Genomic DNA, 13,235 nt, shown 5'->3' on the forward strand with positions numbered 1-13,235 from the left:
TCTACTCTTACAAAACATTCTAACATATTACTTGTATTTCTTTCAGAATCTCCTTATATTTCACACTGAACTTCTGGCATATTATTCTAATTATGAAGAAACTTACGTTTTGAGTTCAGAGTTTGCCATATTTACAGTTGTGGAGTCTTCTATCTTATCCAACAACAACAGAGCGACATCCTCTTTTGCCTGAAACACACAATGGCATGTCACATAATGCTGTAGCTAGATGACACCGTGTCTTTGTGCAAAATCCTCAGGAATTGTACAGCAATATTGACATGGAGTTCAACGCTGCTTCCCACAGTATCTCAGGCAGATCAGCTGAACATGGCAAGAAGACACTGTGATGCAGGTCGAGGTAACCACACCAGGGGTCTACCCAAGAGTGGGCGATGACATACCAAGGGTCATAATCAGGGCTTCTCCCCCCACAAACAGTATCTCAGGCAGATCAGCTGAACGTGGCAGGAAGACGCTGTGACGCAGGTTGAGAGGTTACCACGCCAGGGGTCTACCCAAGAGTGGGCGATGACATACCAAGGGTCATAATCAGGGCTTCTCCCCCACAAACAGCAGAGGGCTCATTTCTTTGGGGAAACAACAAACATTTTTAATGAAGCACTTCCAAGGGAAATAAGGAGAAATACATCCCCTTGCTGTTGTCATTGAGTAATGAGTACAGAACAATACGACCACCTACATTGAAGCAGGCATGATGCAGCGGTGAGTTTCTCTCGATGTCAGAGGCAGTAAGTTCAGCACCACTCTCCAGCAACAGCTCTGTAACAGGAGTCATACTGAATAACTGTGGTGAGTGAGTGAGTGAGTGAGGTGGGTTAAGTCAACATAGAACCCCATGCTTGGGATCTTTATCAGAGTAATTCTGGCATACTAACCTACAAGAAGCTAAACCTGACACTGCACAGCATGTAGTGAGAGAGAGTAAGGGAGCATGTTTAATGGTCAGCAATATTCTAGTTACATAACAATGGAACGTAAATAAATCTGAGTCAAGATAAACATCATCTTCCCGAGGCAAGAGCGTCCACTAGCCTTTTTATCAAAGTCTTGTTTCCACCCTTTCCATATCAAGCCCACTTTCCTGTGCTAAATATGATTGGACTATCACACATATCGATTGTCCAATCAGAGAACGTTTCACAAAATCAACATCCATGGCTGGTACACCTTCGTATGAAAGTGGTTTACCACTGCCTGTCTGTTGACTCAAATATGTCTTTTTCATCCTTTAACCCTTTAATGTTTTCGTTAACTGATCGACTAGGTCGTCGGCTATGGTATTCGCCATCTTTGTGAAGCTATACGAAAGAAGAACAGAGATCTGATTAGATATCCCGTTTTCATTGCAAGACGCGAGATGGCGCCAGGGTTGATCCAAGAAAAGTGGCCTTGATGAGGCATGGAACGAAACTAGGCTTTGATATAGGCTAGTGGACACGCTTGCCTCAGGGAGACTATAGCTGAAACCATGAGCAACAATCCACACCAAATGTGGGACATTCACACACCATCAGCCATGACAAACATGAGGCACGAGGGAAGTTTTCCAACCCAACTTCCCCAGAGACTTCTACGTATACTCACCTACTGAGCTGGCATTTCCATTGATAGCAGCGTACATGATGGCCGTCTTGCCTGCATAGTCCGCCATGTTGACGTCTGCCTTATGACTGAGAAGTATCTGAATGGACTCTCCCTGTTCTGAGTAAGCTGCCGCGTGCAGCGGGGTCCTGCAAGTCAAATTATAATCATTTATCACAAAAACTATCACCATCTTCACTGACATATTCACTGTAGTCCCAATATTCTAATCATTATCATCACAGCTGCTGAAGTATCTTGTTGAAAGTTGACTTCTCCAAAGTCAACTACCCAAGTATCAAAATTTGTTCATGAGTTATCAGAAATTATTGGACAGATTCCAAAGATACTTTCAAGTGCTGTTATCGAAGCAGACAATTCCCAAGAACACAGAATGTTCAAGAACATCTGACATTTCAGCCATACTTATCATCATTGACACATGAATATTCCCAGCTTGCCCTGTGTCCACCTCACCTGCCCTTGGAGTCCTGGATGTTGATCACCTCAGTGCCCAACGTCTCTATTAACAATTCAGTACAAGCATCATTCCCATTTATCCTGAAAAAAACCCAGACCTTCTTTCAAAATACACCCTAAAACAACACCTTAAGATCCAATATCTACGTGTGTATTTTAGTGAAAACTTATAATGTATCCACAAGAAACATTTGAAAGAGGTGTCTTATTCTTGCTTGTTTTGATGTCTTGTATCATACAAGTGGATGAGGAGTTACTTCTGCACTAAATAACATTTATTTATTTGTTTGTCGTTGAACTCCACACTCAGCAATATTCCAGCTATATGACGGGGGTCTGCAAACAATCGAGTCTGAACCAGACAATCCAGTGATTGACATCATGAGTGTCGATCCACGCAATTGGCATCTGATGACATGCATTAACCAAGTCAGTGAGCCTGACAACCTGATCCCGTTAATCGCCTCTTACGACAAGCATAGTCGTCATTTACGGCATGCATTGGTTGCTGAAGACCTATTCTAACCCGGATCTTCACAAGAGTCAGCAGAAGATGACAAATCCCCCCAGCCCCCACAATAGCAAAAGGCACCACTTCAGCCCCTGGTTAAACATGTACCAAGTTTGGATGAAAAATCTTTCACGGTTTTAAAGTGCTTGGAAACAAAATACAGACAGAAAGACCAAATGAAGACCATATCCCCCCTAATTATATGGCGGGGGATAGCACTGGACATAGACATGAACAAATCTGGAGTTTGAACAAATCTTGGTGTTTTTAGGTTGGAAAGATGGTCATTTACTTATTCAAATCTAAATCTTATTCTTCATCTCTTACTCATGACCATTAGACAGGCAGGCAATACTTACACAGCACAATGGAGAGGAGTGAAACTGTTTCCCGTAAAATATTTGTACTGGTCATGCTCAAAAAACAACTCTATACAGCCATCATGACCTGAAACACAAGGCCGCCATTGTATCAGCGTCAACACAAACATCAAACACACAGTCAGCGAAGCTATCAATAACTGGTTTCCCTGGCTCACAGTATCAGTAGGCTGCTATGACTACAGCTCAAATGTTACGACCACTGCCTTCAGCCAACATTCACTGAATTGCTCAACTTCTTATGAATGAAAATTACTTAGTTTGGGCCGTAATGTTTGTTTGTTTGCTTGTCGTTTAACGCCACAATCAGCAACAATTCAGCTATATGACGGCGGTCTGTAAATAATTGAGTCTGCACCAGACAACCAGTGATTGATGTCATGTGCATCGATCCACGCAATTGGGATACAATGACATGCATCATCCAAGTCAGCGAGCCTGACCACCCGATCCTGTTAGTCGCCTCTTATGACAAGCATTGTCACAGAGGCTGTTATGAAAGAATTAAAAAAATCTCATGATCCTGCTGATTCTCTACTAGACACATGGTGCTTACAGTTTAGACTCTATCGTTGATTTCAAAAGTTGAACAAACTTAAGTCACTTTGTTCATCCCCCAAATAACACTAGACCCAAAACTTGACAAAGTCTCACCATTAAAACAACTAAAATGTAAAGGGGTGTAGCCTTTTGTATCTTCTAACTTTTCTACAGGACCCATCTGTAACAGAAAGTTGAACATCCTAAATTAAACATGCAGGATGAAATATGTTCAAATCCAGCAAATTATCCCGATTGGCATAAATGATAATGAAGAAAAAATGTACTTTTGTTGATCCTTTTATTCCATTTAATAAGTCTAGTAATAAGAATTTACTCTTGTTGATTAATAACATTTTATTAAGTATTATTTTTAAGTATAAGAAATAATTAGCTAAAACTTCAACAACAATCTAACAGAAGTAATTAACATCGTCCTTGTTAACGTGGGTACAAAAGGTGGTATTCCCTAGCTGCTAATGGCAACATGCACCAGTGTAGCACTTACAAGAAGGAGGGACCCAAGCAAGCCAACATGGCCACATATGGCTGCCATGTGTACAGCCGTCCGTCCCAGGTTGTCCCTCAGAGACATGTCTGCCCCGTGGTGAAGCAGTGCATCCACACACTCCTCGTGACCATTGGCAGCCTGCAGCATGATGGAACAACAGAGTCATGGAGCGCACACACACGAATAGACTTATACCTACATTCCCCTTCCAGTTGAATAGTGCAAGATCCTCCCTACAAGTACCATCTATGCTGAGCAGACATTGTAACCTTAGAGTCACATACCTTTCAACAGCCTGGAGGAACTAGTACCTGATCCTCATATACAAGATCGCTATGTGAAGAATCGCACAGAACAAAGAAGGCATGTTCTTTTCACAATAAAGCATTGTTCTATCATGACGTAATTTCAAGTGATTTGAACATACGCTTTTTACTTGATGTTGTTAATTTACAAATTTATTTTTTAGAGGGTGGTGAGTTGTTCCCCTTAAATGTAGTAGCTGGGCAACGCAGATAAACACAATGGCCAATGATAGCATCCAAATGTAGGCGAGATATGGCAATCGGTTTTTTGAGAAAGGGTAACCATAATCAACATGAAAATTGTGAGAATATTTAGGAAATACCATGGGGAACATTCACGAGACACTCCTCTCTAAAAATTAACGTCATCAAGTTGCGAGCAATTGTTCAAATCTAAAGAAATTATGTCATAATAGAATAATGTTTTATCATAACATAAACCATGTTTCTTCATTTCTCTTTGTGATAAGCATAGCTATCTTATACTGTATGATAAATAACTATCACAAGGATTATATTTTTTAAATAATAATGCATGAAGTGTTTGCAACCAACTAGGCCTCAATCCCTAAAAGATGTAATCATTCTGCACAGACACATTCTCACTACACAGAACGTCTGTGCAATTTATTTCAAGTAGATTTAAATATGTGCACACTGACCCCTCTGTGTAGTGCTGTTCTCCCATCTAGATCTCGAGCATTGACGATGGCACCGTTCCTAATGAGGTAGATGGAGGCATCAAGGTGACCATTTGCAACCGCCATCATTAGCGGCGTCCTACACAAAAACAAGGATGTGTATGCAACATGACATTACAAAGGCCAGACTTGTTGCCTAAGCAACACACGACAAATCCTGTTATATGCTAACAGGACTACAGGTAAAAAACTACCAGAACAGTGTGTTATCAGTTGTCAGAATATTCAGTTTCTAGTCAGGAATAAGTGGTAGTTTTTTAGTCCTGAGAACCATGGCTGTTGAGTCAACCTTATTCATGGTGCAATGAATCTACTGACCGGTCATACATATCTGTACAGTCGACGATGTTGCTGTCTTCTGCCGTCTCCAGCAGAAGGTGAAGGCTCTTGGTATGACCACTTGTTGCTGAAACAGAGAAGACGAAACATCGGTCTGGTAATTCAAGTCTCCTTTACAGCCGGAGCTCAACATGGAGAACCAAAGTGCAGCAATGGCCTGCAGCATTCCCAGGGGGCTTCCAGGCAGCAATTTTGACGATTATCAAAGCAGGGGTCAGAATCCAACATTTACAGATATTTGACCGATTTACCATCTGATCATATAACCAACAACTGATTCATTTACTCTGCTTCTTTGTGAAGCTACAATTTTACACTAGGTAAAGTAAACTGTCCCATCACTTGAGTTGCCTCCCCTTCATCTTCCAAGAATGCGCAGCATTTATATCCAAGACATATGAAAGCACTTAAATCATTTACAACCAGATTATTTTCTCTTCAGTCTTGCATAGCCCCTCTCCACACTCACCTGCAGCATGTAGAGGTGTGCGCCGTGTGATGTTGTCATGTACAAGAATCTTGGCTCCTTGTATCAACAACGTCTCAACACAGTCTGTGTTACCACGGAAACAAGCCAAGTCCAGCATGGTCCGGCCTTAAAAATATACAACAATATTCCAAAACCACATCACAAACAGATATAAATGTGAAAGAGTGATGTCATCACAGAAAACATTCCCAGTTCAGTAAGCAGGAAGTTGTAGCTATGTGAAACACATACTCTCAGTGCAGTGACTATCTCTACTTCTAAATAATCTGTGTCCGTCAAATATACTCACCATCCTGGTCCTTGACATCAAGATTCATCATGTAACCTAGCAACACGTGGAGAGCCTCATTATGACCACTGTACGACTGAAAACAAACATCAGTATACAAATACACTTGTACCTCAGTGTTGAATGCACTGTATCACATGCCTACCAAGCCTTAGAGAATGAAATCTTACACCGTTCAGAACGTCTCATTTCCATTAATTATTGATTCCAAGCCACTACTGAGACAAAACCTGGCACAAACAACATAGATATGTAGCATTATCAACATAAACTTAGTTTTGCCACCCGGTTCTCCTCAGTGAGCTGAGAATGTAATTTAATTGCACACTCATCTTTTCACTGGGGTAATAATGTCATAAATTCTAAACATAGTTGGAAACGAGCCCACATTATTTCGTATTGTGCCATTATTCTTTTTGAGTCTATTTCTCCATTTAACCTCCTGAGAAATGCAGCAGAATAGCCATATTCAGTGTTATTTTAGGGTTCCTTGTGGTTTTCTGCTCTAGTGTTTGAATCAGGTAATGACAAGGAGCCCTCCACACTACCAACACATAATGACACCAGGTAAAGCAACTCACCGACAAATGTCCGGGAGAGTATGCTGCCCCGCTCCGTAACAAGTCTGTCGCTGCGGCATCCAGAAGCTGGGGACAACACAGATGATAAATCTCACAACTTACAGAACACAGTACACAGGACTGTTGTATTGCTGGAACAAGCAAACTGCTTTCTAAGCTATGTCCCAGCTGCTTGTAAATCAGGGATCGGCCCGCCCTGAATTCCCAAGTGGAGGTTTCATGTTCGTCACCAAGGAATGATGATGATCCGGACACTGGTGAAAGTTGTTAGTAATGCAAGTTACTATCCCTCCCATATTGTGGTAACACCATCTGTATTTCAGGACATCTTACAACAAACATTGGACACTTATTTTGAGTCAACTCCTAAGGTACTTGCCATTTCTAAGGCCAACTTGTGTCCCTTGAGAGCGGCGTAGTGGACAGCATTGTTGCCTTCATCATCCTTCAGTCCTGGCCGCCCATCGTTCCTCAGCAGGTGCTCTACCACCCTGTAGACAAACATACCAACACTCTAGACATCCTGAACATACACCAAGCACCAAATGCAGATGTAAGTAAACATGTCAATACTGATCCACAATTGATGAGTGAATGTTTCATGCCACTGTAATATGCCAGTTACTAGTGATATTGCGATTCACCGGTGCACCGTTGGCCAACTTTGCACCATACGGTACCCAATACACGTAATAGGGCATCGATTCACATCTAACCCCATATCAACTTCCATGCTGATCTAGCAATATTAATATCAATAAGCAAGTACAAACTATTTTTTAAATTCCTCTTAACTTTCACCTTGTCTTTCTGATGCGAAGCCATAATACAGTTCGTAACTTTGTTTTATTATCATTTTCTCATACAGAATAGTTGACTTGACTAGTGTCATGTTGATGGGTATTAGTCAGTTGTCCATTTTTACCTTTATTAGTGAGTCTGTGGACTCAGTCTAATGACGGGGTTTTCCTCACAAAATGTTGTGCATGCTGTATCCAGATACATGTGGTATTGTGGCTTCTGTATCGAGGTATGTATCATATCGAGGTATGCATCGTATCGTGGCTTCTGCATCAAGATATGTATTGTATCGAGTGACACCCATATCGTGACATCCCTACCAGTTATATCAGAACCATATAAACTTAGGTATATTACAACTGAACCTCTACAATGACAACACATCCAGCTACATCAACTTACTTTGCATCCACATCGCTAGCAGCAGCATAGTGTAGAGGAGTACACCCTTGCCTGTCCACAATGTTGACACAAGCACCTGCTGTGAGCAGGATGAGCACACACTGCTGGTGCACATTGGCTGCTGCATAGTGCAGGGGCGTCCTGGAACATGATTCAGGTGGCATTATCACATATTTTCAGTAATCTTCAAGGTCAATTGACTTGGAAATCATGACCATCTGACATAAATTCTCAACAAGTAGAAGAATTTAGAACACCTTAACACTTGTCTTCCAAAAACACCAGATACCTGCTTAAACAATCCCACCCTCAGTAACTAGTGAAAGTAGGGAGTGATGGCTTACACTGATGTCGGTAATATTCCAGGTGTATCCCAGCTGCAGATAATACACCTGTTTGGGTCAGGCTATCAGGTGGTGAAAACCACAGAAAACAAATAACCCTCTTGTGATACAGTGACACACAATCAGCTTGGTCACAAGTTGCAAGCATCCAGTCTCTACTTCAGTCATGTCTTACACCATGTATACAAGCTGGAGTCCTGGGGACCTTATCTGACCTGAATCTGAAAAGCAACTTTGACAAACAGTATCTGTCCTTACCTGCCCTCAGCATCCTGGCGAGTTAAATCACAGCCTTCCTGGAGGAGGTACTCCACACACTCCACCTTCCTGAAACATCATCATCAACACCCTTGTTGTCAACATCATCAGCACTGTCAATGTTAACATCATCAACACCGTCATTGTCAACATTATCATCAACACCGTCATTGTCAACATCATCAACACTGTCATTATCTACATCATCAACACTGTTATTGCCAACATCATCATCAACACCGTCATTGTCAACATCATCAACACCGTCATTGTCAACATCATCAACACCGTCATTGTCAACATCACCACTTCTGCCATTGCCAACAACAACAGTTTTTGCCAACATCAAGACGGTCGTTGCCAACATCATCAACATTGTTATTGCCGACATCAACACCGTCATTGTCAACATCATCACTTCCATCATTGCCAACACCAACAGTTTTTGACAACATCAACATTGTTATTGCCAACATTGTCAACACCGTTAATACCAACATCATCATCAACACTACCATTGCAAACTTGTGAACTACATAGGTCCGATATGAAAGGATTTATCCTTCCTGTAAGTCAACACACTTAACACCAAATATAACAGAACAGATTATGAATCTCTGACTGACCCACTGCAGGCAGCTCCATGAAGACATGAGCGCCCACCATCGTCTGGAATGTTGAGGTCAATGGATGGCATCGCAGAGCGTAGTTTCCGTACACAGTCTACGTAGCCGTTCAGTGCTGCTACATGGATTGGGAGCATTCCACTACAGCCACGCCTGGAAACAGAAACACACACATCCACAAAACGGCCCTGATGTTCTGGAGCTGAGGCTAAAGGCTGTGCTCAAGAAAGAAACTTTTTCAAGCTACTGATCCAAGCTAAGTACCATAAATCCTAACAATAACATAAACTACATGACATGATCACTAGGTGCTCCCTCTGTACAACCCAAATTCAAACTTAGACATTGTTATGGCCTCAATATAACACATAAAAAACTGGAGAACACTTACAGCCAAATAATGTGTGCATAAATAATGGTAGAAGCATCAACAAACGCCATCAGTTGTGATGATTCCTGAAAATAAGTCTTCCACACTGTACCCACTCTCACCAAGCTCAAGTCAGGAAGGAACATATATGGTACCCCCAGGAAACACCAACACTGTTTTCTACTCACTTCATGACATCAGCCCCGTTCTCTAGGAGGGTGTTAATGAGCAGTTCATGGCCGTGTCGAGCTGCCACGTGAAGAGCTGTGTTTCCACTCTTGTCACAAGCATTGATCTCAGCATCTACAGGAAATATACACGATAAAGATTTAGCACCTACAGGACATATACACGATAAAGATTTAGCACCTACAGGAAATATACACAATAAAGATTTAGCACCTACAGGAAATATACACGATAAACATTTAGCACCTACAGGAAATATACATGGTCAAGATTTAGCATCTACAGGAAATATACACAATAAAGATTTAGCATCTACAGGAAATATACATGGTCAAGATTTAGCATCTACAGGAAATATACACAATAAAGATTTAGCACCTACAGGAAGTATACACAATAAAGATTTAGCACCTACAGGACATATGCACGATAAAGATTTAGGACCTACAGGAAATATACACGATTAAGATTTAGCACCTACAGGAAATATACATGATGACGATTTAGAACTTACAGGACATATACACGATAAAGATTTAGCACCTACAGGAAATATACATGATGACGATTTAGCATCTACAGGAAATATACATGATGACGATTTAGCACCTACAGGAAATATACATGGTCATGATTTAGCACCTACAGGAAACATACATGGTCAAGATTTACCACCTACAGGAAATATACACGATAAAGATTTAGCATCTACAGGAAATATACACAATAAAGATTTAGCACCTACAGGAAATATATATATACACAATAGAGACATCTGATATCTATACATGGTAACAAAATAATGCCAGTGGCACCTCATAAACCAGGCAATAAAACTTTTAACACTTGGACCAGCACTACATAAAATTATCAAAGAACATAGTTTAGTATATGAAACTTTCTTTGAAAGGTTTGGTGTTTTGGAAAAAAACCACTATCAAATAACTGGAAGCCAAATATTGCTCGTTTGAAAATGAGTATATTTATAGCCCTGCCATTATAAATAATTGAACAGAAGTATATGCCCCAAACTTGAACACATGCCAGCCAGTGTTTAGATGTGAAACTTGTGACTGTTAAGCTGAGATAGTGGAACAGATCCTGGCAGCTTGCTGAGGTTAACACTGCCTGAGAAGTATCCCTGGACAACCAGACTGGTGGTAACGGTACCAGTCTAAAGAGCATGAACTCTAAACAACACACACTCTTGGTGAACACCAATCAACAGTTAAACAGCCTTCTAAAAACTATTTACAAATATGGAAATCTAAAGAATTCACTTGTTCTGATTATTTGACGTGAGCCATAAAAGTATAAGAAATACGTCTATAGAATTCAAAAATATGGTCACTAGCTGAAGATCAATATTCATGCAAAAGTTTCCATGCAACTATTCCTAATTAACTCATGCATATATATATAAAAATAATGGCTCAACAGGACAGCTACTAGCAATAGCTTCACAGGCTTCTCAATACAGATAAAACCCCAATCAGGACAAACAGGGTACAATATTTTCAAACTGTTCACATGATGTCCCAACGACCACACCTAGACGATCCCGCTAGTTACATAACCACAGCACTGTAAGCAGGGTACACAAAGGCAACACACTGCTGCAGTCTACCAGCAATGCTGCAGAATAAGCAAGCAGTTTCTTCACATATCCACTTGGTTAGAAGCTCAATCCTTGATTCGCCAATCCATTTCATACAACAATTTGAAAGAACAATATCTATGTCAGTCAAACCGTTAAGCTGGTGTTTTTTGTGACTTTGTTTTATGAAACTCCATCCCAGAGTGCAAACAGGATAGATGCTGTCCTGGGGTTGAGACCGGTTTCAGTATACACATACTCTCACCTCGTAACAGTTATCTCACAAGAAAGGTATTGGGTGTTAGGATTGGCTTGACGTTCAAGAACTGACACGGCAGAACTCTAATGGCAGCAGAATAACTGGGCATTAGTGGCTACATGATGTCTCACCATGCTCAAGGAGAGTCTGAGCTCTTGTAAATCTACCATGCAGAGCAGTCATATGCAGGGCTGTCCTACCGTCCTCACTCTGAAAACAGAACCATACATATCACCAAACCCAAAACACAGACCCACTGGGGGGCCCAGTCAGGTTCAACACCAGCCCTGATCATGGACATCTACCACTGTCCTTATTGACAGGAAGTACCCCACACAACACATGACACTGTCCTCACCTAAGATAAACACTGTCCTCCCCAGCCTACCAGACACCATTATTGTATCACACACTCCCTACTCCCAAACACTGTCCTCCCCACCCTACCAGACACCATTATTGTATCACACATTCCCTACTCCCAAACACTTTCCTCCCCAGCCTACCAGACACCATTATTGTATCACACATTCCCTACTCCCAAACACTGTCCTCCCCCACCCTACCAGACACCCTTATTGTATCACACATTCCCTACTCCCAAACACTTTCCTCCCCACCCTACCAGACACCATTATTGTATCACACATTCCCTACTCCCAAACACTTTCCTCCCCAGCCTACCAGACACCATTATTGTATCACACATTCCCTACTCCCAAACACTGTCCTCCCAAGCCTACCAGACGCCATTATTGTATCACACATTCCCTACTCCCAAACACTGTCCTCCCCAGCCTACCAGACACCATTATTGTATCACACATTCCCTACTCCCAAACACTGTCCTCCCAAGCCTACCAGACACCCTTATTGTATCACACATTCCCTACTCCCAAACACAGTCCTCCCCACCCTACCAGACACCATTATTGTATCACACACTCCCTACTCCCAAACACTGTCCTCCCCAGCCTACCAGACACCATTATTGTATCACACATTCCTAACTCCCAAACACTGTCCTCCCCACCCTACCAGACACCCTTATTGTATCACACATTCCTAACTCTACATTCCTACTCATTCACAACAGTCACACTTCAACACAGAAAACACTCATACAATTTTACTGAAAATCTTATGAAACCTGAGCAGCCCAATAACGCAGATATTCACATGTTGCACTGATCCAATATTCTTCCAAAGAAGGCCTCCAAGCAGATGTGTGGTTACAATTAGTGACCAACACTTACGCTTGCCAGAAGAGGCAACACAATGGATCAGGTTGTCAGGATTGGTGACGTGGCTGATTGTGCGTCATCGTACCGAGGCAGATGGTATTAATCACTGGTTTGTTTTGTCCAGACTTGATTGTTAACTTGTCACATAACTGGACAAGCAAAACACTTGCAACAGCTTGAACTGCCCTGTGTCTCACACTGGTTGATGCATGTCTGAGTGCAACCGTCTGGATCGATGCTCATGATGTGAATCACAAGATTGTGTTGTCCCGACTCAATGATTTACAGACGGCCATCATATAGCTTGAATATAGCTGAGTACGGCATTAAACACAGAAAATGTCAACATCTCTTGAACATCAACCCTCTCTCATAAATTGGTAACATCACCATGATAATTAGTCTTCAATCTA

The 13,235-nt window shown here is 41.6% G+C and overlaps 1 protein-coding gene across 2 annotated transcripts in view; it reads right to left on the reverse strand.

Moving 5' to 3' along the window:
• Positions 1–13,235, reverse strand: part of LOC139470353 (serine/threonine-protein phosphatase 6 regulatory ankyrin repeat subunit A-like) — a 29,057-nt gene that overhangs the window by 4,380 nt on the left and 11,442 nt on the right. Inside the window, exons 8-25 of one of the 2 annotated variants that reach the window (XM_071252745.1) lie at positions 11,710–11,788; positions 9,722–9,836; positions 9,164–9,316; positions 8,538–8,606; positions 7,936–8,076; positions 7,112–7,223; positions 6,733–6,798; positions 6,152–6,227; positions 5,842–5,967; positions 5,352–5,439; positions 4,995–5,112; positions 4,025–4,165; positions 3,631–3,697; positions 2,956–3,043; positions 2,083–2,166; positions 1,609–1,754; positions 704–783; positions 107–189 (exon numbers count right to left, since the gene is read on the reverse strand). In XM_071252745.1, the coding sequence (XP_071108846.1) occupies positions 107–189; positions 704–783; positions 1,609–1,754; positions 2,083–2,166; positions 2,956–3,043; positions 3,631–3,697; positions 4,025–4,165; positions 4,995–5,112; positions 5,352–5,439; positions 5,842–5,967; positions 6,152–6,227; positions 6,733–6,798; positions 7,112–7,223; positions 7,936–8,076; positions 8,538–8,606; positions 9,164–9,316; positions 9,722–9,836; positions 11,710–11,788 (1,832 nt within the window). The remainder of the gene's footprint in view (positions 1–106; positions 190–703; positions 784–1,608; positions 1,755–2,082; positions 2,167–2,955; positions 3,044–3,630; positions 3,698–4,024; positions 4,166–4,994; positions 5,113–5,351; positions 5,440–5,841; positions 5,968–6,151; positions 6,228–6,732; positions 6,799–7,111; positions 7,224–7,935; positions 8,077–8,537; positions 8,607–9,163; positions 9,317–9,721; positions 9,837–11,709; positions 11,789–13,235) is intronic. The other variant, XM_071252746.1, reaches the window with a different exon arrangement.

Source organism: Haliotis cracherodii, unplaced genomic scaffold (assembly GCF_022045235.1).
Source record: "Haliotis cracherodii isolate W230 unplaced genomic scaffold, xgHalCrac1.p SCAF_20, whole genome shotgun sequence".
Classification (NCBI taxonomy): Eukaryota; Metazoa; Mollusca; class Gastropoda; order Lepetellida; family Haliotidae; genus Haliotis; species Haliotis cracherodii.